This window comes from Trypanosoma rangeli (genome assembly GCF_003719475.1).
Source record: "Trypanosoma rangeli strain AM80 chromosome Unknown Tra_15.4_contig_00092, whole genome shotgun sequence".
NCBI lineage: Eukaryota > Euglenozoa > Kinetoplastea > Trypanosomatida > Trypanosomatidae > Trypanosoma > Trypanosoma rangeli.
Genome location: NW_021705835.1, coordinates 21,607 through 48,042, shown reverse-complemented (window position 1 = coordinate 48,042; position 26,436 = coordinate 21,607). Strand labels below are relative to the sequence as shown.

Genomic DNA, 26,436 nt, shown 5'->3' with positions numbered 1-26,436 from the left:
ACACACACAAGCAACACCCCTCGTACTGGCAAAAGTGCTTGTATTTTACAGATTTGAATGTGAAGATTTTGGTGTAATAAGCAGCCTGCGGCGTCGGCCATTATTTGGTGGCTCCGCTTTCTTCACAAGGCCCCCTCCAGCTCCATCCTTCATGAGTACCAAGTAGTTTTTATGACTTTGCCCGGTCACTCCATAATCATCAGGGGCATACTCCTTATGGAGCGCCACCGCGCACCACTTAAGGAACAAAACAACCTCTGAGACATCATCTGTCTGCAGGACCCAAGTGTCATTGATTTCAAGGTATCTATCAAGGTCAGTAGACAGACCTACAGGAGTCCGATAGCAAATGGCAATCTTCATTGCTCGCCCAAAAAACATAATATCATCTACATTCAACTCACCGAACCGCATTCCAACAGCTTGGAATGCCACCTTGCGTGTACCCAACCGAGTGAGCTCACGATATAGCATTCGGGCGCTGTGCCAGGAGTCAACCTTAAAAAGCACACCGATCTGGACACTGCTTTTAATCATTTCATCATACTTCGCTTGGGTCTCAGGCCTATTGTGAGGTTGTAACTGTGTCCAAGTATTTTCTAACGTTACCGCAAGATCATCGTCCAAAAATGTTTTTCCATGAAATCCATCATCCAATAAAAGCTCGTTATGACGCTCTTCATGCTCCAAATTTTTCTCCGACAAATACTCTGCAATACTCTTCTCACGCGGTGTAGAATCACTCATTGTGATCGTGTGTTGCGTGGATTCTGAGTTAAGCTCTGTTAAGGATGCATCCTGTGGAGGTCCATAAAGCAATTGGTACTCTAAACAACGCGTATTTTTAAGTTGCCCATAATCACCAAGGTATGCAAAGGACACGTCCATCCCTCGCGGACGAAGAAGATTCAAACGAGTAGGGAAACACTCAACAAACCACTGCAGCAAACGCCTGTATTCAAAAACTCGATCTCGTTCCTCCATTGAAGGCATTGAAAGTAGATGAGTTCTTACACCAGGGCATCCAGTGTTACTGTGAAGATCAATAATTGTAACAGCTGTACCGGGATACGCTTCATTCACATAATTACCAATAGAGTCTATCATGTAATCCACACGCCCTTTCGTTTGATCTGCAACAAAGGGCATGCCTCTTGTGAGGCAGCCCTCCCTGACGACAACGGTCAAAACAAGACATCTCGTACTTGTTGGATTCGAGCTCTGTACCTTTTTTCTGGCAGCATTGAGAGCAGAATGCAATCTCACACAAACACTGTTCTTTCCAAATTGCAACTGTCGTTTTTCAAAGGCGGTAATTTGCTTCTTTTGAAGCTGTTGCACACTCTTCCGAATTCTAAAACTCTCTTCATCAAATAGATGTTTTGAGGACTCCAAGATAACGGCCTGATGTGAGCAAGAATGTGAAGTATAATCCTCTGTTTTGCTATGACAAACTGGTGATAACACTGAAGACATCCGTTCAATAAGTAACCAAAGAAGATTTATATTCTCGCTTTTCTTCGCTGATATACATATCCCGGTGCAGCTGCGCTGTAAGTTCAGCACTGGATGTGTGCTACTTCCTTTATATTTAGGATCTATTTTTTTCATTGGTGCAAATAACTGAAACGTATTATGAGCCTCTTCTGAAAGTAGTGTGTTGGATTTTGGACCGGATTTACATACGTGTAGTCGTTCAATATCTTTCTCTTTATGAATCATAACAACATTCACTCCCGCCTCTCGTAAATCCATGAGAATATTAAACACGGCCTCATTCGCTTTTTGTGAATCTGAATAAAGATCCAGCTTATTTAGTACCACCACAATCGGTCTATCAAGGTTTAAAGCCACTTTGATGGTTTCGTAGGTCTGACTTTGAACACCCTCCACCAAGGAAACAACTAAAAGTATGGCATCTGCTATACTTTGTGCATGAAAACGAGTCTCTGTGAATATGCGTTGACCAGGTGTATCAACAAATGTTACCGATCTGACGATTTCCTCAGAGCCAGGGATCGTGAAAGCTCGAATGGTCTGAGATGTGCCCCTGGACTCTTCGTTACGAAAATTCGTCCGCTGTAAAACATCAAGAAGCGTTGTCTTTCCATGTTGAGTGTGACCCATAACTGCGATAACGGGAGTACGAGAAGATCGGAGAGGAGAAACCCGCCTGAGATAGTTTAGTCCAGTAGAGACAAATACATCCTGCTCTTTCCACTGTATAAATTTGTTGTCCCCTTTACATGTAATCCCTTCTGCAAGGAAATTTTCCTCGGCCTTCAGTTCCTCCATACATTTTTTTCTCACCTCCTTCGGAAGTCCTCTCATGATGATATTTGCTGCCACTTGATAAGGCACAAGACACGTCGCCAGACGTTCATCAATAAGTTTTTGTTCCTCCCAAACAACACGTTCCACATCTCTTTCCTTTAAATTTAAAAGTGTCTGTAATGACATTGCAATATCATCTTTTATTTTTGCATCAAAGGACCTAGAGCGTTGAGTACCACTTGACTCAAGAACCTCTTTTTCCAAAAATTTTGCTAGTCTAGTGGTGCCTGTGCGAACAAGTCTTACAACTGAGCAAGCATCCATAACAGAAGTTAGTGGGTAAAATGCACCAGTAACTCCTAATAAATGAATGCGAGAACGCCACATTTCCCTAAATTGCTTGCAAAACAAAAACCCATTAACATCTGAGTATAAAGGAAGAAAAATAGAAAAATAGAATTACTCATACCAATACAAATAATAATAATCCAAAAGACATATTATGAAACGTAATCTCAGCATCATTCCAAAAGCTAAAGGGACACCAAAACGCACACACACGCCCAAGAAAACATTTCCACTAGTATATGCACCAAAAAAAAAATACTTATCTCATTCTTCTCCTAGTATCCTAATTTCTTCTCCTAAGCTTTAAAGAAATAGGCGACTGCAAAGTATGGCAATAACACTTTCCAAGAAATACTGAAAATGCCGCTGTCAACCCATACTGTACTCAACATTTTCTCTCGAGACATAACGTAAACAGGATGTCGGTAAAATACTGTGGATTCTCTACCCCGAACTATCTTGTCAGCAAGTGTGGCACATGGCTTTTCAACCTGTAGAGATGTAAATCTGCGAGCCTGCGTCTGGCCAAGTGCCGAGAGGCGCATTCCATATGAACGGAGCATATCACCACTTCCTTCACAAAAAAAAAAATCAGGATAGATAGATAGAGAAATAATACGTGGGACACCAGTTCCAAAAACAATTCAGTTATCTGCTTTCAGTGAAAAGTTTCATTTTGATCCCTTAAACTCTGTTCCCCCCCTCAGAATTATATATATATATCATTTCTTTCTCACATGCAATTCTATAGAGTAGGAGTTCTAAAGTCCAGCACAAACTGAGTTTCGTTTTCGTTGTTCAGGTTAGCATGAATTGCAAGATGTCCACTAGGGTACATGACGCGAATAAGGCCTTTCAGTATGCCAACAGTATAAATCAAAACATCTTTGTGAATTGGCATACTTCCTACTCTTTCATCCCGAGTTGAGCCACCTTCCTCCTTGGTTACAGATTCCTCTGAGTAAGCGGAGGGTAACAATACCGTTGTGGAAATTATGCGATCTCCTTTTACCTTAGGGAAGCCTTCAAGCCATCGAAAATTTTTGTCAATAAGACAAAAATAAATGTCATTCATATGCATCATCCTATCTATTTTTTTCCCAAAAGCAGCCTTCCAAAATTGTCGGGCAACAAAATGCGTTACACCTGGAGGAGTCCACTCACCAAAAGATGATTGACGATATAGGAGTCGTTCCGACAATCGCAAACCCAGCAATAGGCCTAACCCTTCAAGCCCCTTATGCGTATTCAACTCCACTTCATTGTCGGAGTTAGCACCTTGACTGTCCTCTCCGCTAAGGTTATGGCGACCAACAACGTAAGAAATAAGCTCTACATTTAGGGCTGCCGCCACACTCTCACTAACTAACCCGTTATTACTCATACTTTTTAACAAAAAAAAATGAAAAGTAAATATAGCACACATATACATATATATTTCTTCATTACAGGAAACTGAAAATCCAAAGCTAAAAAAATATTTATATCCATACACAGACAGATAGGAAATAATTGAAAAGCGAGAAAGTGAACAGAAAAGCGTGAAATTACCAACTAGTCCCTTCCATTCCTTTCCAACTAACCGGATATATAACCAATATAAAGCTCTTTTTTCACATAAAAACTGTACATATTGCTTGGGACACAAGAACAAGACACGGTAAATCTATGTGGTTCTCTTTGGTAAAACATCTGAAATTATGTAGGGGCTTCCCTCAATAACACAGCCTTCCTTTACATAGGGTAAAAGAACATCTCGTAGTGAAAAGAGTGTCTCCAAACCAGAAATTACCCTACCAAACGCAACATGGCGTTTATCTAAAGACTCAAGTTCGCTGCGATTGTCAGTTAGACAGAAAAAAAAGGAATCATCCCACGAAGTGGATGAACGACAGAGCGAAACGACTCCAACTGCATGACCTATACGCCCTATTTCATTCTCGATATCGGAGAAAGAAAGTGTGCGGGATACCAAACGCTCACCGACTTGAGTCCCTCGTTTGTAAGACGGAGAAACCGATGCTGTCTGACTATACTTTGTTTATTGCTTTTCTTGTCTCCATTTAGTGCACCTGGGCAACTATTCAAGAAAAGCTCACATGCTTTAGGAGCTTTGTTCAAAAAAATTTCTACATCAATTCTACCATATTGACCCTCTCCTTCCTTTTCAATAACAAAGGAAAAAACGGGCGCATGATCATCTCCTGAGGCTTCGTGAAGCTTTTGAACCCTTGTAGCCCGCTTTGACGGCATCCTAAATGCTACCTCGGAAACAACACACACACACACACACACACACACTCTCCTCCTCTTTATCTCTCAGACACACCTTGTAAGACAGAAAAATAAAAACAAAAAAACAAGTTGAACAAACGAAAAAAAAGATATCACCAAAACTCAAACAATTATCACATCTTCAAATGTTAACAAAACCAAATACATTTGTATCACTTGGAAATACTTCGTTAACGACGGATGATATATATATACATACATCTTTCTCTAGATCAAATTATGAACCAAAAAAAAATGAAAAATAAACCATCAAAATTTTAATGGACAATCAACAGGATGATTTAACTCAACATCTCTGGTCACCACTGGTATTTTTCCAAATACATCAACGTATTCTGAAAGTGTAAGACAAAGATCCCCTCCAAGATAGGTCCTGATCGATGATATGCGGGGGAAAAGTAGAGGATGAGTAACCCTAACACTATCCACTGATAATTTGTGTCTGTTACTTGGTTCCGATGCCACAATATCCAAGAGCTTCATCAGGTTATGAACATCCTCCATAATCATGTCAGCAACCTCCTCCTCAGTCTTCTCCTGAATCTCGTCGTCTGTACTCATGGCGGGTATCTTGTCTGTATAAAGAAATGACGTTGAGACCGATGGGGAAACATCATCAACCAAATACAATATCCGCACATCATAACAACTAGCCTCTTCTTTCTGTGCGCAGTGTTTCTCCAAAAGTTTCAGGAAAAGAACAATATGTCTTTCAACTCCTTCAAGAAGCTGAATAAAATAAGTACCATAGTCAATAAGCAAACCGGATGGCCTCACCACTGTCCCTTTTCCCTCACATAAAAGATTCTGACTAGTTTCCACGGTAGTATCCAAAAGTTCCGACAGAAGCAATCCTACTGAATTACTGGCATTTCCGTTCTTTTTACCAGCTATAACTACTCTAAGAAAAAAGGATCTCCCGATTTGCGTTCCACGGCATAGAACTTCATCAGCATTACTTCAAGTAAAGATTGTGCCTCAGTAAATGCATTGACTGCTTGAAGCTGTGCGTCATTAACCGTTCCGTTCTGCATCCTTGACATGTTTAACTGCGACCTAGAAAAAACAGGTTAGATACTATCTTCTACAAGCAAAAACAATTTTTTTTTGAAAAAGATATATATTGTTTCACCTAAAAGCCAGTACATAAGGCTCCAAATATGTTAAATGAAACTCCAGCAATAATAATAATAATACTTATGTACGGTAGAACGACAAGGACATACGTAATCCAAAATTTGACGCAATACGCAGCATTTTCACCTTATGCCGGATGTAGACAAGTTTGCGGAGAACCGTGTCACCTTTCAGAAAAAAAAAACTCAATCGGCACCCATCGGCAAAAAAAAAACACAACATTATTTTATTTGTATATTCCTTATCCCTTTATAGAAAAAAAACATATCTAGTTAAGTCCACCCATCCGACCCTGAACAACCATGCCCATCAAATAATACTCTGGAAAGCGCCATCCCGAATCTTCAGACGCGCACCCTCCCCCTTCCCCATTGCGTTGTCTGAGCCTACGCGTTCGCCAAACCCGCCGCCCCGCCCGGGGTCCTCCCAAACATATCCCTTGCTTAAAAAAAAAATAATACGCTCAACGAAGGCGGCGCCCGGCACGTCCGCCACTACATGGCGGGCGCCCCTTCCCCCCGCGAACGCCCGCGGCCCCATCGATGCCGGGTGTGCCCGGCGACCGCCGCGCCTTAGAAACAGGCCGCCCTCCGCGCAATAAAGAACGAGGCGGCGCTAAAACTGTCTTGGGCGAGGCTGTGGTCGCGAGTGGCCTCTAAATGCCCGACGCCCCGCCCCAAGAATCGGAAGGGCGCCGCGCAGCCGGGGCGGTCCGCCGCCTCGCGGGCGTCTGGTTTTATTCCCAGTCGCGCCCTCCGGAACGCACGCAGGGATCAGAGGAACCAGGGGCACCTGCTACGCTGCGGGCCGCTTCGCCGCGGCGCGGGTGTGCTTCTTCAAAGGTTTTGGCGTGGGGGCGCGGGGGGCGGCGGGGCCAGGGCGCTTCATAGTGGGGACGGCAAGGCGGGCTGGGTCTTATTTTGAGTGTGTGGGGGGTGCTCAGTTGTTTGGAATGCTCGGACTGGGCTCTTGTCCTTTAATGCATGAACAAGTTAGCTGTTAATACTTGCAACTTTGCCATTTTTTAAAAAGCCGGAGAACACTTATTGCATGCCGGGAAAGAGAAATAAAAAAAACACAGGAACGCAGGTACTAGTAAGTACAAGCTGCAAAACGATATTGCGTCCATGGTGTGTATACTAACGAGAATGGATGTGGTAATGTTGCCATGTATGGTTTGGTCGGACTTTTAAAAAAATATTAATATGGAGATAGTGTTGGGTTTAGAGGATACTAAGTCTGCGTCCAAACACAAAGAAAGAAAAGAAAATAATAATAATAATTAAAAACAGGAACACAACAGAAGATTTGTTTGGTGTTGACTATACTTGCCCGTTATAGTAGAATAACTTCATGGGCAACATTCAATTGTCTGTGAGTTTGATTTTTTCAAAGAATATTTGAGTGCTGATTTGATTTTTGAAAATGTTTGCTATTATGCTGTTTTCCCGTGAGGAGGGGGTGGTAGTGGGATGATTACCTGCATTGAGCGGATGCTAATAGGACTGCAGACAAAGCTCATATACCGCTTTTTCTTTAACTTCCCCTTTGCCAAAAAAGAAAACAATTGGTGGTTTGTGTTTGTTTGAGGGGCAAGATAAAGGTGTATCCACACGTATGAAAGTCGGTGTTTTTATACTATGTGGTTCTCCTCTTTGCAACTGTGCTTTTTTTTTATTAATGATATTGACTTCTTTATTTTTTATTTTTGTTTTTATTGTCACCTAAAATATTATATGTTATCAACAAAGTATTTAACTTTCACACCATTCATATGACTTGCGCTGTCGAAGAAGCCACTGCACCTATCCAGGTCAGGGTTGGCGTTGATCGCCGCAACTTTGCGTTTGTTGACTACACCAAGCACCGTCTTCACGAAGGGAAACCCGAAGTAATTATTACGGGCTTGGGGCGCGCCATTTCCGACGCGGTTGCCGTAGCAGAGATATTGAAGAATCAGGGCCTTGTTACCGTGAAGAAAATTACCACTTCACGGGGCAATATTGAAGACTCTTCGACGTCAGTGATTGATAAAATTGAAATACTGGTCACGAAATCGCGGGACTTTGACAGAATTTACGAGGAACAGAAAAAACGGAAAGACGAAAACGCAGAAAAAGCTCAGTAGGGTTTTGATTTTATACGTGTCTGAGGGACATGCTTGAAATTGCAAAAAATGATTGGAGAAAGGTGATTATCTAAGCTTTAGGGGAATATAAGACATACGTAAGAAGACGGGTTTGCTTTATGGAACTTTTTTTTTTGCTTTCTTCCTTTGTGTGGACAGAGTGCCTTACCAGGCGTTGCACTTTTTTGTTTTTGTTTATGTTTTTTTTTGTTTCATTCCTCTGCTTGACAGGGGTTTTAAAATATTGAGTAGCTACATTCCCCAAGCTTTTTTTTTCTATTTTCAAGCAAAACACGAGTTTTCAAGTAAAAGAAAGAATCCACCCCACAGTACCCGCAGATGTCTGCTGAAAATACTGAGCGACCCAAGAACGCGGTTCGTGTGGGATTTCATGGTTCAAAGTTCCTCTACGTCGATATTACCAAGCACCTGTTACATGATGGCGAAAAGGAGGTGAGCGTTTCTGCCCTTGGAAAGGCCATTAATGAAGCCGTTTCAGTCGTTGAAATGCTAAAGGACCAACAAATGGTTGTTGTGAAGAAAATTAATACTTCACGCGGGGGAGGTGAGGGCGCGAGGAACAACACTGTCGACAAGATTGAAATTGTTGTCACAAAGGCGCCCGGGTTCAACGAAAAGTATGAAGAGCAGCAAAAGATTCGAGAAACGAAGAAACTTGAGAAGGAAGGAAATGAAAATGCTGTAAAGTGATTTTTTTTTGCTGGTGGTTAGATTTTATTTTATTGTGCTAGTCCTCTAGCCATTCGTTTTTGGTTGTCAAGAAAAGAGGGCAGAAGTTTAAGGGAAATACAGCTGTAGGAAATACAAATCCAATGAAAGGATTGACCTTTGGATTGCGTTGGTTTGAAACATTCATAATGAATGTATTTTTTACATTCTTTTTATGTTACTGGCTTTCCGTGATTTTTTTTTGTGCTTCTTATTTGATGTGTTTTCTATTTTCACCTCTTCTCTCTTCCTTTATTGACTATAAAACAGTACTGAAGATGGAAAATTATTTAATAGTTGAGTTAATAGGGGAGGGGTCGTTTGGCAAGGTTTACAAGGCGAGACGGAAAGGGACTGGCCAGGTTGTAGCCATGAAGTTTATAGTGAAAAAAGGCAAGAATGATAAGGAGCTTTTAAACCTTCGTAGCGAGATTGAAATTATGACAAAGCTTGATCATGATAACATTATAACCTTGCTTGAAGCGTTTGAAACTCAGCAGGAATTTGTTGTGGTGATGGAGTATGCTCAAGGAGAACTATTTGAAATTCTTGAGGACGACAAAAAACTTCCTGAAGATGTTGTTCGGCGTATTTCAAAGCAATTGGTCCAGGCACTTCATTATCTACATTCTAACCGCATTATGCATCGAGACATGAAACCTCAGAACATTCTTATTGGTCAGAATGGCTCAGTTAAATTGGCTGATTTTGGTTTTGCCAGATCGATGAGTTATAACACGATGGTGCTGACGAGTATTAAGGGAACACCCCTTTATATGGCGCCGGAACTTGTCCAAGAACAACCATACAACCACAGTGCAGATTTGTGGTCGCTTGGGTGTATTCTGTATCAGCTATACTATGGTAAACCACCATTCTACACAAACCATCTTTACAAGTTAATCAATCAAATTGTCAATGATCCTGTCAAATTTGAGGATCCTATATCATCGGATTTCAAATCCCTTTTGAAGGGTCTTTTAACAAAGTCCTTCTCTGCGAGACTAAATTGGCCTCACTTATTGAATCATCAGTTTGTCGCCCTTAGTGCGGAGGATGGAAAGTGGCAGACACTAATTAAGCAACACGAGAAGGAAATGAAAGAACGTATGGAGAGATTGGACTGCTTTCGGCTTTGCACTCAACCAAGCAGATTTCAAACGAATCCTTCAGGGCATACACCTCGCACTACTGTGGTCTTGCAACAGCCCTCCTTGGATTCTAAGGAAGGCTCGTTATTTTCTTCCCCTTCCATAGAAATTATTTCCTATTCAACTGATTCACATGAATTGCTTGAAACTTTTAAAGGGCTTACGAGAGCAGCTGAGACATTAACATCATCGCCTCTGCAAAATAGTGCATTGCTGGAACGAATTCCGCAATTGGGCATTTTGGGACCTACATTAAGGCGACTCAATGATAAACAAACGGTAGATGTAGTTCGCCATGCTTTACAATTTATTCGGATACTTGTATTCCCCGAAAATGGATCTGTTTTTTCATTTCCAGCACAATATCCGTCAGAAAATATGGTAAACGCTTTGCAAGAACGAAGTGAGTTTCCACCGTTTGATCTTCTTATACGACAACAAGTCGCTTTAGAACTGATGGAAAAGCCTCAGGAGACACTTGGTTTTATGATACGCGAAGTAATTGAGAATCGGAATAATCTTCGTGAGGATTGTGTGAAGGTAATTTTTCAATGTGTCAAATGGGGAACTGGGTTTGGAGCTGCACTGATTAAATTGAAGACGTTCCCCATTTTTTGGGCCTCTTTGCTTGATTCTGTAAAGGAATCGTCAGTAAAAGTACAAGGCTCCTTTCAACTTTACGTGGCAGTTGCATTTCACACTGTTTCAGTGTTGATCCCCCATATAAAATTGTCTTCCCCAGATCAAATAAATGCGCAAAAGGTGTCTGCGTTTGTCTCTATCGGATTGACGGCCGTTTGCTATTATGACTCATCTACAGGGGAGAATATCGCGGCCCTTAACTGTGCTGCTGCAGCCGCCCTTCTGGTAGCCTTTGTGCATCGGGAAATGAAGGACACCATTGTTTTTGAACCAGACTCCGTATTGATGAATGGATTACGTGTTATCGTAGAAGGTGTGCGCCGAATCTCAGACCGGCATGTGGCACCACGTGCCCTTGGCACAAGCTACGGATTTGCTGATTGCGGCTTATTAGATGGTGTAATGCATATGCTGTCAGTTGTATTTTCGGATCCAAATTCAATTATGTATCAAAAAAATTTGAATTCTTCAACCCAAACTCTCGTTGATGATGAAAGAAAAATATCACTTCGTACCGTAATTACGTTATTGCGTGATAGCGATTCCAACGTAGAATTATCACCGAATGGTGTGTTGGCTGCTCTTCGTTGTGTTCAACAGGCCTTGCAGTATCAACAAGAAGGACTGCACTCCATGAGTCTTTTGCTAGAAACTGTAGAACCCTACAGTGGAGAAAGCGGTGGCCCAATTTCTGTGATGACCATTATTTGCCGTCAGTTACGCTCAAATTATCTCAAACAGTTTCAGTTGTGGCCTGAATATAAAGGGGGGGGGACTATGGGAGTAAATGCTCATCTTAGAATAATTGTTCAGATTTTGTTGATGACTTTTCAGCCAGCAAAGCAAGGCGCTGACGCGGAGGCTGGAACTGTTGCCGCCATACAGCAAATTCTTTACAAGGAAGGGGTCATGGAAATGCTTATTGCTGCGCTTGATTACACGGAAGTGGCGTTTTGGGGTCCACCATTTACGGTCATCATAAAGTTAGTGATGGGTTCCCCCATGTTCGCCAAGGCATTTGTAGAAGGTGGTGGTCTACAACCTGAACGAATAAGAAAAGTCTTGGATTCAAGAAAGGCGAGCAATGGTCTTGTTTCTGATGGACTTAATGTGCTTTCCCAACTGGCTCGGATATCAAAGGAATTTTATCCACCTATTCATAGTGCAAATTTGTATGAAACTTTTTTAGATCTTCTTCGACACCGAGATGGGGCTCTTCGAAGCAAAATGTGTAACCTTCTTGGGAACTTGTGCAAGCATTCTCCATACTTCTATGAACCTTTGGCGAACCACAAGCTAATAGAGGGACTTGTAGAGCGCTGTAGCGACGAGGATCTAACAACGCAAAAGTTTGCGGCCTTTGCGGCCGGCAACGCAGCGTTTCATAACGATTTTTTGTATGAATTGCTTAGGCCATCTATCCCAGTCATTGTAAAACTTTTGTCCAGTAGTGACGAGAAAACGAGACAAAACGCTGCCGGTGCGGTTAGCAATTTTGTGCGCAATGGGGGCTCCCTCACTTCTGCTTTGATGGGAGACAATGTTGTGGAGGCCCTTTTGCGTATTCTTAAGAAGGACAAGGTGGGGCTGCGAAAAATAGCGCTTATTACCATAGGCTCTTTTTGTGCGTATGATGAGTGCAAAAAGAAGTTTTTGTCATCGGGACTGAAGGAGGCTCTACAGCAGCTCGAACAGAGCAGTGTTATTGAGGCTGAACCTTCGATTGCAAAGTATGTCGCACGGATCAATCAGCGAATCGGTTAAGCTTGTCATTTGCCCTTATGTATGATTTGAAAAGAAGTAAAAACAACAACAATGACCAACTGCAAATAAACGAAAAATGCATTGCGACGTTATCCTGAATGCTGAGAGACCCCTGGGTGGTTATTCTGAGCCGTTTGGTGCCTCTTTCTGCCTCCCCTCTTTGCCTTTTTTTTCTTTTTGGGATGCCTGCTTGTGCTGTGTACGATTTTTTTTTTTTTTGCCTCTTTCCTCACCATACCTGCGTAACAAACCCACACGCACCCACAAGGGAACTTTTTCCTTGCTCTTGCCTTTGACGGCCTTCGCGGCGATTAGAGGGTTGTGAAACAGAAAGGAAGCGCCAAGAAGGAGACAGTGAAGGAAGTGTACATACATCCGGTCTCGCAACAGCAACACTAGGGGGAAAAAAAAAGAAGAAAATGTCCGTTCAACCCCTCGTAGAGGATATGGAGGAAATGTTTGGACGAGCAAAGGCGTACCTGATGAACGCCAACAAGGACGGCGTCAGCGTCTACGACCAGCTCATCCGGCTGATGGAGCAGCTGCTGGACGACGACCCACATGGCGTTGCTGGTGATCCCTCGAGGTTTAACGACGTTTTTACACTTCTGCAGCAGCACAGCTTTGTGAACGGTCAAAGTACCCCTGCATGCAACGAGCCGTGCCTGGTCCCACCGTCCGAGCTCTCACGTCTTGCAGACAATGAACGCCTGTTTGAGCGTCGGCCCCCTGAAGCAGTGACAACGATAGAGCAGCCCGATCCCTATACAACTGTAACGACAACGCGGATAAAGCCTTACAGCGCTCCTCCATATGACTCCGTTGCTCAGCAGAACCTTTACTGGGCCTGGGCTGGATATGGTGTGACGGAGGAAGAAGCTTTTTTACTTGACCGATCCATCACGACGCTGGCAATGAAAAAGAAACTGGGAGAAGTTCGCTTCTTTGGAAAGATTTTTGGCACAAAAGGCGACTACTACGTGGTTTCCAGTCAGCGTTACCTCGAAGAGGGTGAAAAAGTTTACGAGGAGGTCAACACCATGCCTCGTCCGGCGCGACGCAAGTTGGAAGTTCCTGTGCAGCCTGAACCTGGCTTTGTTGGGGTGAATCGGCTCTCATTTTGGGTAACTTCTCATCCTGCGGCAGAATGGAAATTGCTTCCAGATGTCACACCGCAGCAGATTGTGGCAGGGAGGCGGATTAAGCGATTGTTTACGGGTGATTTAAATGCGGCTATCATCTCTAGCCCACCGTTCGAATGGAATGAGGCTATTTACCTTCGTGTGCAGCTTAGCCGTATTGCCAGTGGGACGTACATCGCCCCATTGGGGGCACTTGAGGAACCTGAGGAAGACGCTGAGGAGGAGGAGGACGACGACGAGGATGAGGGGGCTAACGCGAGGAAGCTCAAGGAGGCGAAATACCGCCCACTAACCCAAGTAGTAAAGGGATTCGCTTCGGAGGAGGATTTGGACGTTGCGCAGTGGGCAAAGCTGGATCAGTGGGTTCACGCAGAAGGCTACATCTACGCCAATGGTAGGCAGACGAAGGTTCCAGAGAAGCTGGAGGATGAGGAAGAAGAAGAAGAGGCTGAGGAGCTACAGCGGCAGCAACAACAGGATGAGGAGGATGAGGAGGAGCAGGAGGATGAAGAGGAGGAGGAGAGGGAGATATTTACCCCCATTAACTCCGACTTTCTGTATGCAGTCATCAACACCCCGGAGGCGCCGAAAGTGGACGAGGAGGATGAGGAGGAGGAGGAAGAAGAAGCCACCGAGGCGGAAGATGCCGCGGAGGCAGATGAAGGCGACGACGACATGCCTCCAAAGCCGGTCACGGATGAAGCTATACCCGATGACGATCCGACGAAGGTGAAGGTTGCCGCCTGGACGGTGCGGGTTGTGAACAACAACAGCAAGAAACACCGCGTGGTGTTGGTTCGTTCGTTGCGCTGGCCAGGCGCCGTCGCGTTCGTCGCGGATGGCGGCAAAAGGTGGGGCTGCGTCTACTTTGGAAACGGACTCAAGAAGACTGACTTCAGTTTCACACCCACGCTCGCTCCACCGGTGCTCCCAGAGTGCGCTGACATCACGGAGGCAAACGACCCCACACCGGCGACGGAGAAGTTAGTTCGCCGCGGCGAGGAGCCACCCGGGCCGGACTCTGAAGACGAGGTGGAGGAAGAGGAGGCGGAGGAGGACATGTAGAGACATCACCGAAGCAGATGGAAGGAGCGAGCGAGAGAACAAGAGAGCAAGAGTAAGCAGGAGTTGTACGGAGGCGTATGTACGGGTTTATTTCCTTCGCGAAAAAGCAGGTTCGCCCACGCGTGCGTCGGGGCTTCATCTCATGCGCATCCCTCAAAGGGAACGACGACGAAGCGCCAACAGGAACAGACAAGGGAAGGGCGCTGCCCTGCCAATACCCCTGAACTACTACGACTGGAAGGAGCGAGAGAAGAAGAAGAAGAAGAAGAAAAAAACAAGAATCAAAAAGTTAGGAGGGAAACTCCGCACATGTTTTACCGTACTGCCTTTAACTCTCATATGTCAAGAAACAGTATTTTTTAAATGCTTATTGTATTAGCTGCCTGGTTCTGTTCGCCATGTACGTTTTGCAGCACGCGGAGATGAATGCAGGTGCCGCGTTTAAAGGAGCAGTGATATCTGTCAAGTGCGTGCCTCTGTGCTTCACCAGTGGCATTTCTCTTGGCCTCTCGTTTGTCAAAGCTGCTTTTGCTGCTGCTTTTGTCCCTTGCATGCTTTGTGCCTAGACGCAGCCTCTAGCGGCATCGGCTGCTGTTGCCACGGTTGCTAGGTTATAGAGACTGCGCAAAAAAGAGAACAGGAACAAGCAAATCCTTCAAAAAAATAAACACGAAAAAAAGAAGCGGAGGTGAAGGGGAAAACAGAGACAATACAATGCGACTCTACTCATGCATCTTGACCTTGACTGACCGCGTTACTAGGAGCAACCGCATAGGAGGCGGGTTCGCCCTGCAAATATCGTACCGTTTTGGCACCAATGTGGCTGGCACCTACTACGGTGAATCAAATGTAGCTGCTGGGGGGTCGATAAACAATGACATGTGACTGGGGCTTGTGATTAAGCCACAAAACGCGCTTGTTGAATTGTGGAGCCAAACCGTGAAGACGTGGCCAACGCGGCGTTTTCTTGGAACGAAGATGTGGACGCGTGGCCAGCTGAGGTACGTGTGGGCCAAATATGAGTCTGTTGGGGCGGAGATGGCTGCCATGAGGACGTTGTTGCACAAGATGAGGTTGACAAACGTTCGCGAGTTGCCGTTATCAGTGAGAACCGCTATGAATGGGTGGCTGTGCACTTTGCCACACTACAGCTTGGCGTCAACTTGGTGGTTCTGCCAACCAATGTGACTCCCATGGGGGCGCAACTCGTGCTAAAGAGCACGCAGGCCAAGGTGTTATTCGTTGAGTCCGCCTCCTCCTACGCCGCCATGAAGGGGTGGATTGGCGAGGTGGGGCAGCTGCAACATGTGATTTGCTTTGAGGACCAGCTGGGTGAGAGCATCTACGCTGTTGTAATCAACATAGCTGCGGATGTACCAGAGAATATCGTTCCACGCAAAGACATCACCTCGGAGGATACTGCCATGACTATGTTAACCGCAGGCACCACCGGGCCTCCAAAGGGTGTGATGCTCTCACACCAAAATATGATGGCAAATATTGGCTCCATTTACGCCCACGTCGGTGACTCTCTGACACATACGGACTTATTTATGTCGTTGTGTTCCTGGTGTATTGCTGGGACACTTACAGTTGAGCTCTATCAGTCAATCTGTAAAGGAGCCTGCATTTGCATTCCGCCTGAGTAACTGGAGGGGTTTCAAGATCTTGCGTTGGTGCAACCGAGTGTCATTACTTCGGTTGCTCTGCCGTTTCAGAGGGCCTACACCAATATGGTGGGCAAAATCATGAATCGTGGAGGTATAACGAAGGATATGGCGCGGTTTACGCTGGGCCGCATCACGGAGAATCGACTCATGCTGAAGAAGCCAGGCCACACACTACGAACCGCATCACATGTGTTGCTTGGAAAGTTTAAGGAACAGTTTGGAAATGAGCTGCGTATTGCTTTTATCGTTGGTAGCCAGCTGACGTGGGATCAGATGGAGTTGCTGGCGGACCTAGACGTATTTACCGTGGGCACCTACGGCGCATTGGAGGCAGGGGGCCTCATCGCCACTGACATTGACGTGCCGCTCCGTCTGAAGGCGCTTCCGGCGGTTGAGATTCGTGTTGTGAACGAAAAAAAAACGAGATTGTCGCGCCTGGGGACATCGGCGAGGTGCTCGTGGAGGCCCCGCACGCCATGCAGGGGTACTTTGACGTCCACATCGACCCCGAGCAGGTGAATAACTCCCTCGTGGCCTGCGGCGGCAGGACGTTTGTGCGCACCAGCGACTACGGCTCCGTTGCGGGTGGGTGGATAACACTCAAAGGAAGCAAGGACGTGCTCATCATGCTTGCGAGTGGCGCCGTGGTAGATCCGTTGGAGGTGGAGGGGACATTCATCAAGAGCCCGTTTATTCGGCAAGTTTTTCTGCACAGGGAAAATCGTCCCTACCCCACCGCGTTGGTGGTCACGAACGCCAAGGCCATCCCATCACACCTGCGCAAGGTGGAACGCCGTGACGGCGTGCTCATTGTGAGCGAGCGCGAGAAGGCAGATTGTATTCGGGCAGAGTTGCGTCGCGTCTCGCAGGGGCTGCCAGCGCGGGCGCACGTGCACCGGTTTGCCTTTATAGAGGAGTGCACTCTGGCCAACGGCGTTATAACATGTAAGTACACCTTTGCTTGACGAAAAATTGAGCATCACTATGTCCATTACTTTAGTGCCATGTACGATGAGACGCCGAAATTCTTTGGGCATGCCGTGGACGACTATGACGATTTGTTTTAAGGGCCGGAGCAAAATTGTGTGACTGCTGACGGCAGACATATAAGCGGGTGGAAATGAGAAAGGAAGGGGGTGTCTTATTATTGTTGTTGTTTTTTTCCTTGGGAACCTCCTCTTTGTATTTCCTGCCTTCTCAAACTGCAGGGCTTTATTCTGCCGTACTCACTGTGTTTCGATGTGTATCTATGTTATGTATTTGCTCATTTTTTTCTCTTTTTCTCAACTTTTCCACGACCACCACGTGACAAGGAGTAAGGTACTTGTGTCTGTCTGACTGTTGGTGTCGGTGTGTGTGTGTGTGACTTTCTGTCTAAAGAGTCTGAGCACGCGAGCGTGGGAGGGGGGTCGGGGCAGTAAGCATCTACCGGAGTGTGCGGATGAGCCTCACGGCAGCCAGTGTCTTGTGCCACCTTGCAGAAAAGGCAGATCAGCTTGAGAATGTGCAGGAGCTCACACTGCTCCTCCAGCAGGAGTTTGTGCGCCTTTTCCGCGGTGCGGAGGCACTGTCTAGTCCGTCGAGGCTCGCGGCCAGCTCGCTGGCCTCCACCGAGGACGATAAGTTGTTGGCTGTTCGGGCCGTAGGGGCGTTGCACGGTGTGGGTTTGCGGCGCCACAGCATGTTTTTCCAGAGCGCGTCGTATCACACGGAGGCCGCGTTCTTTATCCATGAGCTCCTGGGGGCCTTGTCAGGCCCCAGGCAGCTTTGGTTTCAGCAGCTACAGGTAGAGAGTCTCCGCGCGTGTGTCGCCGTGGTGACGGCCATCGGCTGTGGGAATACGCGGCTCTGTCTTCCTGGAATTGTTTCGGCGTGTGTGAGGTACATCGATCGTGCGCACCACGGTACCGACGCAGTTGCCGTGCGTACAGGGGCAGTAGAATTGCTGCGGGTCTCGCTGACCTCCTCGCTGGTGCTACAAGGGGAGGACAAGACGTGGATGCAGGGGACCGTGGAACACTTGGGGCGCAGTATGACGCGGGTGTTGGATCCACGCGGGCTAGCGCGTGGGGCACTGGCGACCTCCACTCACACAGGCGTTGCTGCGGCTTACTACAGAGCTGCTGCTGCTTCCGTCACTCCGCACATTTCTTGCGGCACCACTGATGCGGGAGGTTGTCGTCGCTTGGTTTGTGCTCTCAAACGTGCATTTTCTTTTTAGCGGTGGTGTTGCGGAGCCCGTTGCGCAAATACCGAGCGTCTTCTTTGAGGAACCCGTGGTGGTGGGGGTGCTGCAGTCACAGTTGCGGCAGATGCGCGGGGTGGAGCTGCTGCACTTTGCTTCGGCACTGTTACGTTGCAGGGCCACACGTGCAACGGCGTTGCTCGCGGGGGAACATAATGAGCACCTGCTGTTGCCCGTCTTGCAGCGCTGTGTGCGGGTGGCAGGGACTGATATGAGCGTGGAGGACTTGTACAATGCGGGCACCGCACGCAGTCACGCGTGTGGAGTCGTGGATGCGTTCCTCGAGACCGTCGCGTACGCATTAACGACGGCTGCAGCCAACGCAGCAGATCCTGCAGGGGGCGCCGTCTTCGCGACGCCGGTATTGGAGGCTTTCATGGGTGAATGTGAGGCAACGTTGACGGACTGGGATCTCTACATGCTGCACCCGCCAACCGTGTACGTCCTCACGCGTCTTGTGCTGTGGCAGTTTAGGACCCCGGCGGGGGTGACGGGGGAGGAACGAGGCAGACCGGCGGAAGAGTTTGTCCTCTCCGGCATGTTTGAGCGGCTCTGGAGCGTTGTTGCCCAGCCGCACCTTTGGAACATCACGGAGGATGAGCAGCTCTGCTCGTACCAGCAGCTGCATCATCGGCAGACGGTTGCGGCGACGATTCTGCGCTTTCTGGAGCTCACCGCGGGGGTGTTGCGTGACGAGCCCGTGACGCATAAGGCGAGGCGGCGGCGTGCCGTGCGGCGGCTGAACCTGCTGCTGCTGTATCTTGTGCTGGAAAAGGCGACTGGCCCGGCAGTGGTGCACGATGCCGCCATGCGCGTCATGCAGGCTCTCGGGGAGGCGGGGTTGTATCCAGACACCCTTGCCTTCTTTCTGGACCAGAGCGCCCACATCGTTGACGAGGCCGCGCGCGCTGTCACAGAGGAGGACTTTCGCGCCGCCGCGGCTAATGTCCTCCGCGGCGGCGTTGGTTTTCTGCAGAGCAAACTCCTGTCAGTTTCCCGCAAGGAGGGGGTGAGGAGCGCCACAGCGCGGCAGTGGGTGGACGTTCCGTGTGCAGACGGCCCCACCTCAGTTGTGTCTGTAGCCTCCGCCGTGCCCAAGGTCTCCGATTTTGTCGCCACCGCCGTGAAGGTTGCAGCCGACGGCTGCCGACGCGCGACAGTTGAGGAAGACACCGCCGGGGCGCTGGCCTCCGTCGCGCTGCTCGCGGAATGCTTCAGCGTGGCTGCGGCACTCAACCGGTCCGTCCCGCAACTCGGGATCGACGAGGAGCAGGACTGCCTCACCACCGCGGCAGAGCCGCGCGTTCAAATTCTTCAGCTCACAGTTCTCGAGGCGGTGCAGATGTTGCTGGCATACTGCACGCGGAATGACGTGGTCGCGCCTCTCGCAATTCGTGCCCTCACACGCGGCCTCACCGTGTTTCTGACTACCCCCGCTGCGGAGACGTGGGTGCGGAATGCGGAGGACGGCGGCGAGGGTGGGCAGCCACCATCCGTGTTTGAGTGGGACCCAAACGCCGCGGGCGTGCTTCCGCGCAGTCACCTGCGCACGGTGTACCAGGTGTATCTCTCTTTCTTGGCGATTCTTGCGGAGCCCGTGGCCGGCTTCACCGCCGCAAGCGAAGCGAGGCGGCTATCGGCGCAGGAGCGCCGGGCGCTTGAAGCCGTGCTGCCTACCCCGGCGGTGATGGCGGCGATGGAGGGGCTACAGGCACTCGTTGCGCTGGCCACCGACTTCCTCTCGCGGCGCGTCGTAGAGGAAGTGCTTCCCGTCATCGTCACTTGGCACCAGCGCGGGGCCCTGCCACGCATTCCTACACGTACCGACGAAAAGGTCCAGGCCGCCGCTAGGAAGTTTTTGCAGGATACGTGTGTGCTTGAACCGTCCCTGGGCGAGGAGGTACGCGCCGCGTGTAGAGCCGTGCTTCCATCTTTCATTCCTGCCCCAGCCGAGATTGCCGAGGATTCGTAACTTCTCTCTTTGTTGTTGTCTGTGTGTGTTGTTTCCTTTTTTTTTGGGGGGGGGGGGTCTTTTGATTTCAATGGCCCTCACTGCTGCCGGTGTACGTACCTGTATAAAAATTTTTGTGAGACACCCTCCTCTTGGCCGCGTCGGCACAGCAGCCTCCGTGGGTGGGTGCATTTGTGTAGTAAACCTTCTCGGGGGCCTTCTTCTCTTTGTCGTTTTTTGTTTTGGTTTTCTTTCGTCAACACGCATTTTTTCCGAAAACGCAAAAACAAAAGGTGTGGGGTACTCTCACGTTATGCTTTCTACGCACGACGCCGCCGTACCGCTTCCGCCGGATGTTTCGGCTACCGTCGACCCACTCTTGGAGGTGCTGTCGGCGTTTCCGATGCCGCAGCTGCTGGCGACATCGGCACCCCCAGAGCGCAGCGGCGGAGTGGCGCGTGGCACATCGCACGCGTTGGACCACGCAGTAAAAGGGACTGTCATGGAGTCCGCCCGTACTCTTATGGCGTCCAGCAGCTACATGGCACTGCGCCGCACTGCCGCAGAGGAGGGGGAAGAAGAAGAGGGTGGTGGAGACGGCAGCACGCCGCAAAATGCATCACACCTTTCCCCGCTAGCGCGGCGCATCCATGAGGAGCTGCTGCGGATAGAGATAGATCGACTTCACGGAATCAGTGAGATGCGCAACGCTGAGGCACCTTCGAAGCAGGCGCGGTGGGTACACAATGCGGAATGTCACATGACGCTGCGCCCGCGTTCCGCTCTCGATGACTGTGGTGAAAAGGAAAATGAGGAGGCAAGGCGAACCGTGAAGGTGCCAAAGCGCGAGCCGAATTTCAGCTCTATCGCTCCAGGTCACCTGCACGATGCCGAGTTCGCCAATGCCGGGCCTACACCAGAGTCGTACGGCCCCTCCACCCTTTCGGATATCATTGACGCGGGGGTGCAGGGTCCCCGCGCGCTGGCGTCGCTGCTGGGCTTGTTATCGGATGCCCCGCAGCCCTTTAAAGACGTCCCTGCGGATCGTCTCACAGCGTTTGTGTCGTCGCTGTTAACACTGCCGGGGGCTACAGCGACGTCTTCGGCGGACTTTGCGCTTCCCGCGGCTGCGATGGAGCGGGCCGTGACCTGTTGTGCATGCATTGCCCACCCCACGTTTGATCCATCGGTGCTCGCCGAGGACGCGGTGGACCGCCTTATCACTATCCTTGCCGCCCTCCTCCGCCGCATCCGAAGGCGGCAATCAGGGCACGTGCCGGACGACGCCGGTGCCGGGACGGAGCTTGAGTGCCTACGAACGATGCTGCGCTGCTTTGCCCTGATGCTCGTTGACACCCGGCTTCGCCTCTGCGCTCATGGGGATCTGCTGCGTTTGGAGGATCTTTGTTTTCAGTGCCTCTTTGTCGTTACCAGCACCTACGGACGGCAGGAGGTAGTCAACTACGCCGCGTACGTGTTGAGCCACGCGTTGCACCTCTACAGCGCCCTATGGAACCGGCTAGAGTGCCAGCGCGAGGCAACCTGGCAGCGCTTCTTTCTCCGTCTACCGCAGGGCGAAAATCTCTTGGTGCGCCTGTACCTGCTTCCGTCGGGGGTGAAAGTAACGGCACTCACACCGGCGGTGGTGGCCGCGGCGCAGTCGACGCCCGTCGGCAACGGCGCCGTCACACGAGGTGCCGCGGAACGCCTGCAGCAGCAATGCCGCGTGTGGTCAAACATGTTTTTTCAGCACTTTCTGCTTGAGGAACGCGACGACAAGCGAGAACGGGAGATGTGCGGCGCCGTTGTCCTGCAGTTCTGCGAGGACTTGGCGAACATGGTGGGGCTGCCGGAGTACCCTGCGGCGGACATGCTGCTGCGCGCTTTCCTTGTATCCTTTGCACATCACTGCTTGTCCGCCTCCGAAGCGGAAGGGCTGCGGACGCTCTTTCTGGACGCCATTTTTCGGGTATCCTGTGTCCTTTTCGGCCCCACGCAGCAGACGGTGCTGCAGTCCGTCTTTCCAGAGGCGTGTGAGCTGACGGACGCTCAGCTGCGACAGTGGCGGCAGCTCACGCACCCGGACGAGGCGGCGATAGATACAGAGGTGCCGCTTTCCCACGATGAAATGCGGCAGGCACTGCTCTACATGGTTCTCTCGCACCAGGTTGCGGATCCCGCACCTGATATTGCGGCCACTGTCTTGCACCTGCGCGCGGCGCACGTCTACACATGGGCCATCCAGGACGCGGATCGTTTCCCAGACGCCGTGGTGGAGGCACTGGTGCACGCCACGCAGGTGCAAGATGGCGGCGTTGCCGTCGAATGGAGCATTTTGCATGCGTGCAGCGCGCAGTTGTGTGCCTCCTGCGACAAGTCCTTGTTGAGCGCCATGGCGAATGAGCGGCTGCTGTCGTGGCTGCTGTCTGTGGTTCAGCTGCGGGAGGAGCAGCACTCCGCGGGGCTCGAGCTGGCACGCAAGAAGGCCATCCAGTACATGGGGAAGCTCGCCGCAATGCACCCACCGCTGCTTGCGAAGGTTTGGCCCATCGCTCGACGCTGCGTTCGCGATGATAGCGCGCGCGTGCGGGAGGCCATAGTCCCGCTGTTTCTCACGTTGTTCTCTGAGACTTGCGGGAGGAGTGATGCCGTTGCCCGTGTGGAGGAGACCGCCGCGGAGGTCGTCAGCTGCCTTCTTCACCTTCTGAACGACCGCAGCGTGGCCGTCGTTACGCGCGCCATTGCGGCGCTTGACACCCTTCTTACAGACGCGTCGCTACGACATCTGCTGGATACCTTGGCGGCGGGCGAAAACCTGCTGACGTTTACGGAGTCGAAGCTGCTTGCGTTTGTTGGGCCAGGAAAGGAGACTCGACATCAAACATGCGTGATGCGGCTCTTCCTACGACGGTGGGTGGGGCAGGAGGTTACCGACGTCGCCAGCCACCCCGTACGGGCTCGCGTAGCAAGGGAGCTGATACGCCTTACCGTGACGAACATGACGTACCCGTACGAGGCGTCGGAGTCGCTGCATCTTGTCGCCCTCCTGCGCGGGATGTGCCGTCTGGCAGAGGGGCGGGGGACGTCGAGGCGCACAGCAAAAAGCGCGCAGGCGGACGCGCTGGAGCTGCGCGGTGTCATGATCGGCGTCGCGAAGGTGCTGTGGGCGGAGCACCAGCGACTGATGCCCGCGCCAGAGGCGGCAGCCGCGCTCACCGCCGTCCACGCCCTGGCCCTCGCATGCGGTGAGTGGGTCGAACCCCTGTTGGAGGTCCTCGCGCAGACCCTCGCGCGGTCAATCACGCCGCCGCCACCACCATCACAACCGTCATCGTCGTCGCAGGTAGCAGAGAGGGAGGCGGTGGGGGTCACGCTGCTACATGTGTGCCGCATCCTGCGGACGGTGTTGCTAGCGCCGCGCGCACCACCGCTTGCACTGGACCCACTCGCACGGGTCCTCACTACCGTGCTGTCAAGGTATGTTGGGCCGCATCAGCAGCAGATTCTCGTATCCGCCAGCGGCGTTCTAGCGGCCACCATCACGTGTGGCGGAGACGGCCTTGCGGGCTACACGAACACAAAGTACCTGCTCCTCTGCTACTCTCTCATGAATACATACTACGTGCGCACCATGTCGTTCATTCCGTCGCTTCGCACAGATCTGCAGAGTGTGGCCTACACGCTGCGTTTTCTTTTTCTTCTCTCGGAATTTCTGCGCTTATATCCCGCGTGGAAGCAGCACCACCAGGAGCTGACCGAGGAGACGGCGGTGGGTGGGTCGGGCGTTTCGAATCAACTGGCACTCGGGGGCGGCATCTGCGCGAACGTGTACGCGGCGGTGGAGCGGGTGCTGCAGGAGTGCCCCGCAGAGGCGCAGGAGCGAACAACCGTCATTGCCTTGCGTGTGTTTGCCTCTCTCTGCATGCTGCAGCCGACAATATTTTTCCGTCGCTGCGAGCCCTATCTGCGGCGTGCCCTCGACCCCGCCGGCGACCTCTCCCTGCAGTCCCAGGGCCTTGTCCTCATTCGTGACTTTTTGAAGGACGAGGACGCCCGAGTTGACCGTGCGGCAGCCACAAACGCTCCTGTGCCGCTGCCGTCTGCCGCGTCTTCGTCGTCGTCCCCGACTGCGCGAAAGCGAGGGAGACATGATGGGCTGCATGTTGAGGCTGCTCCGTGCGTGGAGGAGCAGAACAGTGGCATGGCGACGTGGGTGATGCAGCAGTTTCATTTGCAGATTCTGCAACTGTGCGAGGTCAGCGCCGTGGGGGTGCGTCAGCTGGCCTTTGAGGTCCTGCAGCTATGCGCGGAGGGGGGACTACTACCGCCGTCGCGGTACGCAAGTGCCCTGATTGTTCTTGCTGCAGATCCGCAAAACGAGGCACTGCGGCACGTTGCTGTGGAGTGTATGGCGTCGCAAAGTGAGCGGTACGCTGACGTCGTTGCTGCCAATGCCGCCACAGGCGTCATTAGGGCGTTTGACCTTCACGACGCCTGTGGCGTTGACGTACTGCAGAGCGCCGTCCTCGCAGACACTTCCCTGCAGGCAGGTGAGTGCGTGCACGCCCATCTCTTCACTTCACTGCGTAAGCGTCACCGGGAGGCGTTTCTTTCCTCGCTTCTGCGGTACTTTTATCAAGAAGCGCGAGCGGCGCAGTGGCTGCGGGAACACCGCAGGGCTGGCGGGGAGTCGGCGCGAACCCCGTTTCCCTTCTTGGGTCACCTGACAATGGTTGTGGCCTACCTCCCCTACACCAACGAAAGCGATGTACTGCACGTGCTGGACAACTGCCGCGCGGCGGTGGACCTGGTGGGGCAGAGCTGCCTTGACTTTGCGGAGGCGCAGCTGTCTCTCCTGCAGTCACGGCGGCGCCCCACGCATCCGGTGAGGCGGAGAAGCGGCACTGGCGGTCGTGATGACACGGCGAGGCAGGACACCGCCGTTGAGCTGTGGCAGTGTTTTGGCATTCTCTGTATCTCGCACCTGCGCACCTTCCTTTGCGACGAGTACGGCTTGTATGGGGCGAAGCTGCGGCGGTTGTCAATGCGGCGTCGCAGCGGCAACACCTACCACCTGACAACACTCGCCCGCCGTGAACCGCAGAGCGCCGCCTCTGTGGCGTTTCGGCAGAACCTCACGGCGTTGCTGCGGAGTGAGGCACCGCTGTGGGAGGGTCCGCCGACGGACGCGGCCTCTGCCAACAGCCAGCGTTGCTCCGTCGAGGAATTATGCGGTGCCCTCGCGGGGGTGGTGCAGGCGGCTGAGATGGAGGTGGAGACCGACGGTAGGGGGGCCACCCGCGGTAGTAGGGGCAGCACACAGCTGCCGCGGGCGCGGAGCTCGCGAGGCACTCCCCCAGCAGGCGCGACGGAAGAAGACGAAGAGCAGCCGGGACGGCGGCGGCAGCGGCGGATGGCCGCGGAGGAGGACGAAGAGGGGGGAGACGTGACGGCAACGACAGGCAGCGGCAGTAACAGCAGCAGTGATTCCCTGTCCGCATCCGCTTCTGCCTTTGACGATAACGATGACAGCGATACCGATGGGGTGGAGGCGGGCTCTACTAGAAGCGCGTGAAGCGGCTGCGGCTGCGCTTCAGCTTCGTTTCGCTGCTTCAGCATCCGCTGTTACAATTCCATCAGATGTTTTTTTTTGTTTTTGTTTCGTTAAATCCACGCGCCTTGCCCCTACAGTGGGGAAAAAGGCCAGTGGAGTGCGGGAAGACGTTTCCCTTTAAACACGCAAGCAAACAGAAACAAGCAGAGACGTGAGAAGGGAAAATACATATGCAATGATAATGAAGTGCGGCAACAGAGACGACTCTCCGGCTTGGAACGGATATAGATGCACACGCACACATAAACACAAGGACAGGGGGTCGGCGGCACTGCCACCGA

General features: G+C 50.8%; 13 protein-coding genes and 1 pseudogene across 13 annotated transcripts, besides 6 other annotated features; 10 read left to right on the top strand and 4 right to left on the bottom strand.

The window, feature by feature from the left end:
* Positions 1 to 45: 45 nt before the first annotated feature.
* Positions 46 to 2,598, bottom strand: TraAM80_03530 (putative translation initiation factor IF-2; the record flags this gene model as incomplete). Its single annotated transcript, XM_029380496.1, has 1 exon — positions 46 to 2,598. The coding sequence occupies one exon, from the start codon at positions 2,596 to 2,598 to the stop codon at positions 46 to 48; it is 2,553 nt and encodes an 850-aa protein (XP_029239713.1).
* Positions 2,599 to 2,725: 127 nt separating this feature from the next.
* Positions 2,726 to 2,760: a microsatellite.
* Positions 2,761 to 3,367: 607 nt separating this feature from the next.
* On the bottom strand, positions 3,368 to 4,006 carry TraAM80_03529 (uncharacterized protein; the record flags this gene model as incomplete). Its single annotated transcript, XM_029380495.1, has 1 exon — positions 3,368 to 4,006. One exon carries the CDS (start codon positions 4,004 to 4,006, stop codon positions 3,368 to 3,370), a length of 639 nt encoding a protein of 212 aa, XP_029239712.1.
* Positions 4,007 to 4,291: 285 nt separating this feature from the next.
* On the bottom strand, positions 4,292 to 4,885 carry TraAM80_03528 (cyclophilin; annotated as a pseudogene).
* Positions 4,886 to 4,897: 12 nt separating this feature from the next.
* Positions 4,898 to 4,923: a microsatellite.
* A 243-nt stretch (positions 4,924 to 5,166) lies between these two features.
* On the bottom strand, positions 5,167 to 5,478 carry TraAM80_03527 (uncharacterized protein; the record flags this gene model as incomplete). The annotated part of the gene is made up of 1 exon (XM_029380494.1): positions 5,167 to 5,478. The coding sequence occupies one exon, from the start codon at positions 5,476 to 5,478 to the stop codon at positions 5,167 to 5,169; it is 312 nt and encodes a 103-aa protein (XP_029239711.1).
* A 2,243-nt stretch (positions 5,479 to 7,721) lies between these two features.
* Positions 7,722 to 7,773: a sequence feature (A-rich).
* Positions 7,774 to 7,828: 55 nt separating this feature from the next.
* TraAM80_03526 (uncharacterized protein) lies at positions 7,829 to 8,182 on the top strand (the record flags this gene model as incomplete). Its single annotated transcript, XM_029380493.1, has 1 exon — positions 7,829 to 8,182. The coding sequence occupies one exon, from the start codon at positions 7,829 to 7,831 to the stop codon at positions 8,180 to 8,182; it is 354 nt and encodes a 117-aa protein (XP_029239710.1).
* A 181-nt stretch (positions 8,183 to 8,363) lies between these two features.
* Positions 8,364 to 8,395: a sequence feature (A-rich).
* A 126-nt stretch (positions 8,396 to 8,521) lies between these two features.
* Positions 8,522 to 8,893, top strand: TraAM80_03525 (uncharacterized protein; the record flags this gene model as incomplete). The annotated part of the gene is made up of 1 exon (XM_029380492.1): positions 8,522 to 8,893. The coding sequence occupies one exon, from the start codon at positions 8,522 to 8,524 to the stop codon at positions 8,891 to 8,893; it is 372 nt and encodes a 123-aa protein (XP_029239709.1).
* A 296-nt stretch (positions 8,894 to 9,189) lies between these two features.
* On the top strand, positions 9,190 to 12,468 carry TraAM80_03524 (mitogen-activated protein kinase kinase 2; the record flags this gene model as incomplete). Its single annotated transcript, XM_029380491.1, has 1 exon — positions 9,190 to 12,468. The coding sequence occupies one exon, from the start codon at positions 9,190 to 9,192 to the stop codon at positions 12,466 to 12,468; it is 3,279 nt and encodes a 1,092-aa protein (XP_029239708.1).
* Positions 12,469 to 12,887: 419 nt separating this feature from the next.
* Positions 12,888 to 14,675, top strand: TraAM80_03523 (putative flagellar radial spoke component; the record flags this gene model as incomplete). The annotated part of the gene is made up of 1 exon (XM_029380490.1): positions 12,888 to 14,675. One exon carries the CDS (start codon positions 12,888 to 12,890, stop codon positions 14,673 to 14,675), a length of 1,788 nt encoding a protein of 595 aa, XP_029239707.1.
* Positions 14,676 to 14,923: 248 nt separating this feature from the next.
* Positions 14,924 to 14,956: a microsatellite.
* A 912-nt stretch (positions 14,957 to 15,868) lies between these two features.
* On the top strand, positions 15,869 to 16,324 carry TraAM80_03522 (long-chain-fatty acid-CoA ligase protein; the record flags this gene model as incomplete). The annotated part of the gene is made up of 1 exon (XM_029380489.1): positions 15,869 to 16,324. One exon carries the CDS (start codon positions 15,869 to 15,871, stop codon positions 16,322 to 16,324), a length of 456 nt encoding a protein of 151 aa, XP_029239706.1.
* An 84-nt stretch (positions 16,325 to 16,408) lies between these two features.
* Positions 16,409 to 16,864, top strand: TraAM80_03521 (long-chain-fatty acid-CoA ligase protein; the record flags this gene model as incomplete). The annotated part of the gene is made up of 1 exon (XM_029380488.1): positions 16,409 to 16,864. The coding sequence occupies one exon, from the start codon at positions 16,409 to 16,411 to the stop codon at positions 16,862 to 16,864; it is 456 nt and encodes a 151-aa protein (XP_029239705.1).
* A 107-nt stretch (positions 16,865 to 16,971) lies between these two features.
* TraAM80_03520 (long-chain-fatty acid-CoA ligase protein) lies at positions 16,972 to 17,310 on the top strand (the record flags this gene model as incomplete). Its single annotated transcript, XM_029380487.1, has 1 exon — positions 16,972 to 17,310. The coding sequence occupies one exon, from the start codon at positions 16,972 to 16,974 to the stop codon at positions 17,308 to 17,310; it is 339 nt and encodes a 112-aa protein (XP_029239704.1).
* A 360-nt stretch (positions 17,311 to 17,670) lies between these two features.
* Positions 17,671 to 17,710: a microsatellite.
* A 76-nt stretch (positions 17,711 to 17,786) lies between these two features.
* TraAM80_03519 (uncharacterized protein) lies at positions 17,787 to 18,566 on the top strand (the record flags this gene model as incomplete). The annotated part of the gene is made up of 1 exon (XM_029380486.1): positions 17,787 to 18,566. The coding sequence occupies one exon, from the start codon at positions 17,787 to 17,789 to the stop codon at positions 18,564 to 18,566; it is 780 nt and encodes a 259-aa protein (XP_029239703.1).
* Positions 18,567 to 18,657: 91 nt separating this feature from the next.
* TraAM80_03518 (uncharacterized protein) lies at positions 18,658 to 20,562 on the top strand (the record flags this gene model as incomplete). Its single annotated transcript, XM_029380485.1, has 1 exon — positions 18,658 to 20,562. The coding sequence occupies one exon, from the start codon at positions 18,658 to 18,660 to the stop codon at positions 20,560 to 20,562; it is 1,905 nt and encodes a 634-aa protein (XP_029239702.1).
* Positions 20,563 to 20,854: 292 nt separating this feature from the next.
* TraAM80_03517 (uncharacterized protein) lies at positions 20,855 to 26,116 on the top strand (the record flags this gene model as incomplete). The annotated part of the gene is made up of 1 exon (XM_029380484.1): positions 20,855 to 26,116. The coding sequence occupies one exon, from the start codon at positions 20,855 to 20,857 to the stop codon at positions 26,114 to 26,116; it is 5,262 nt and encodes a 1,753-aa protein (XP_029239701.1).
* Positions 26,117 to 26,436: the final 320 nt, after the last annotated feature.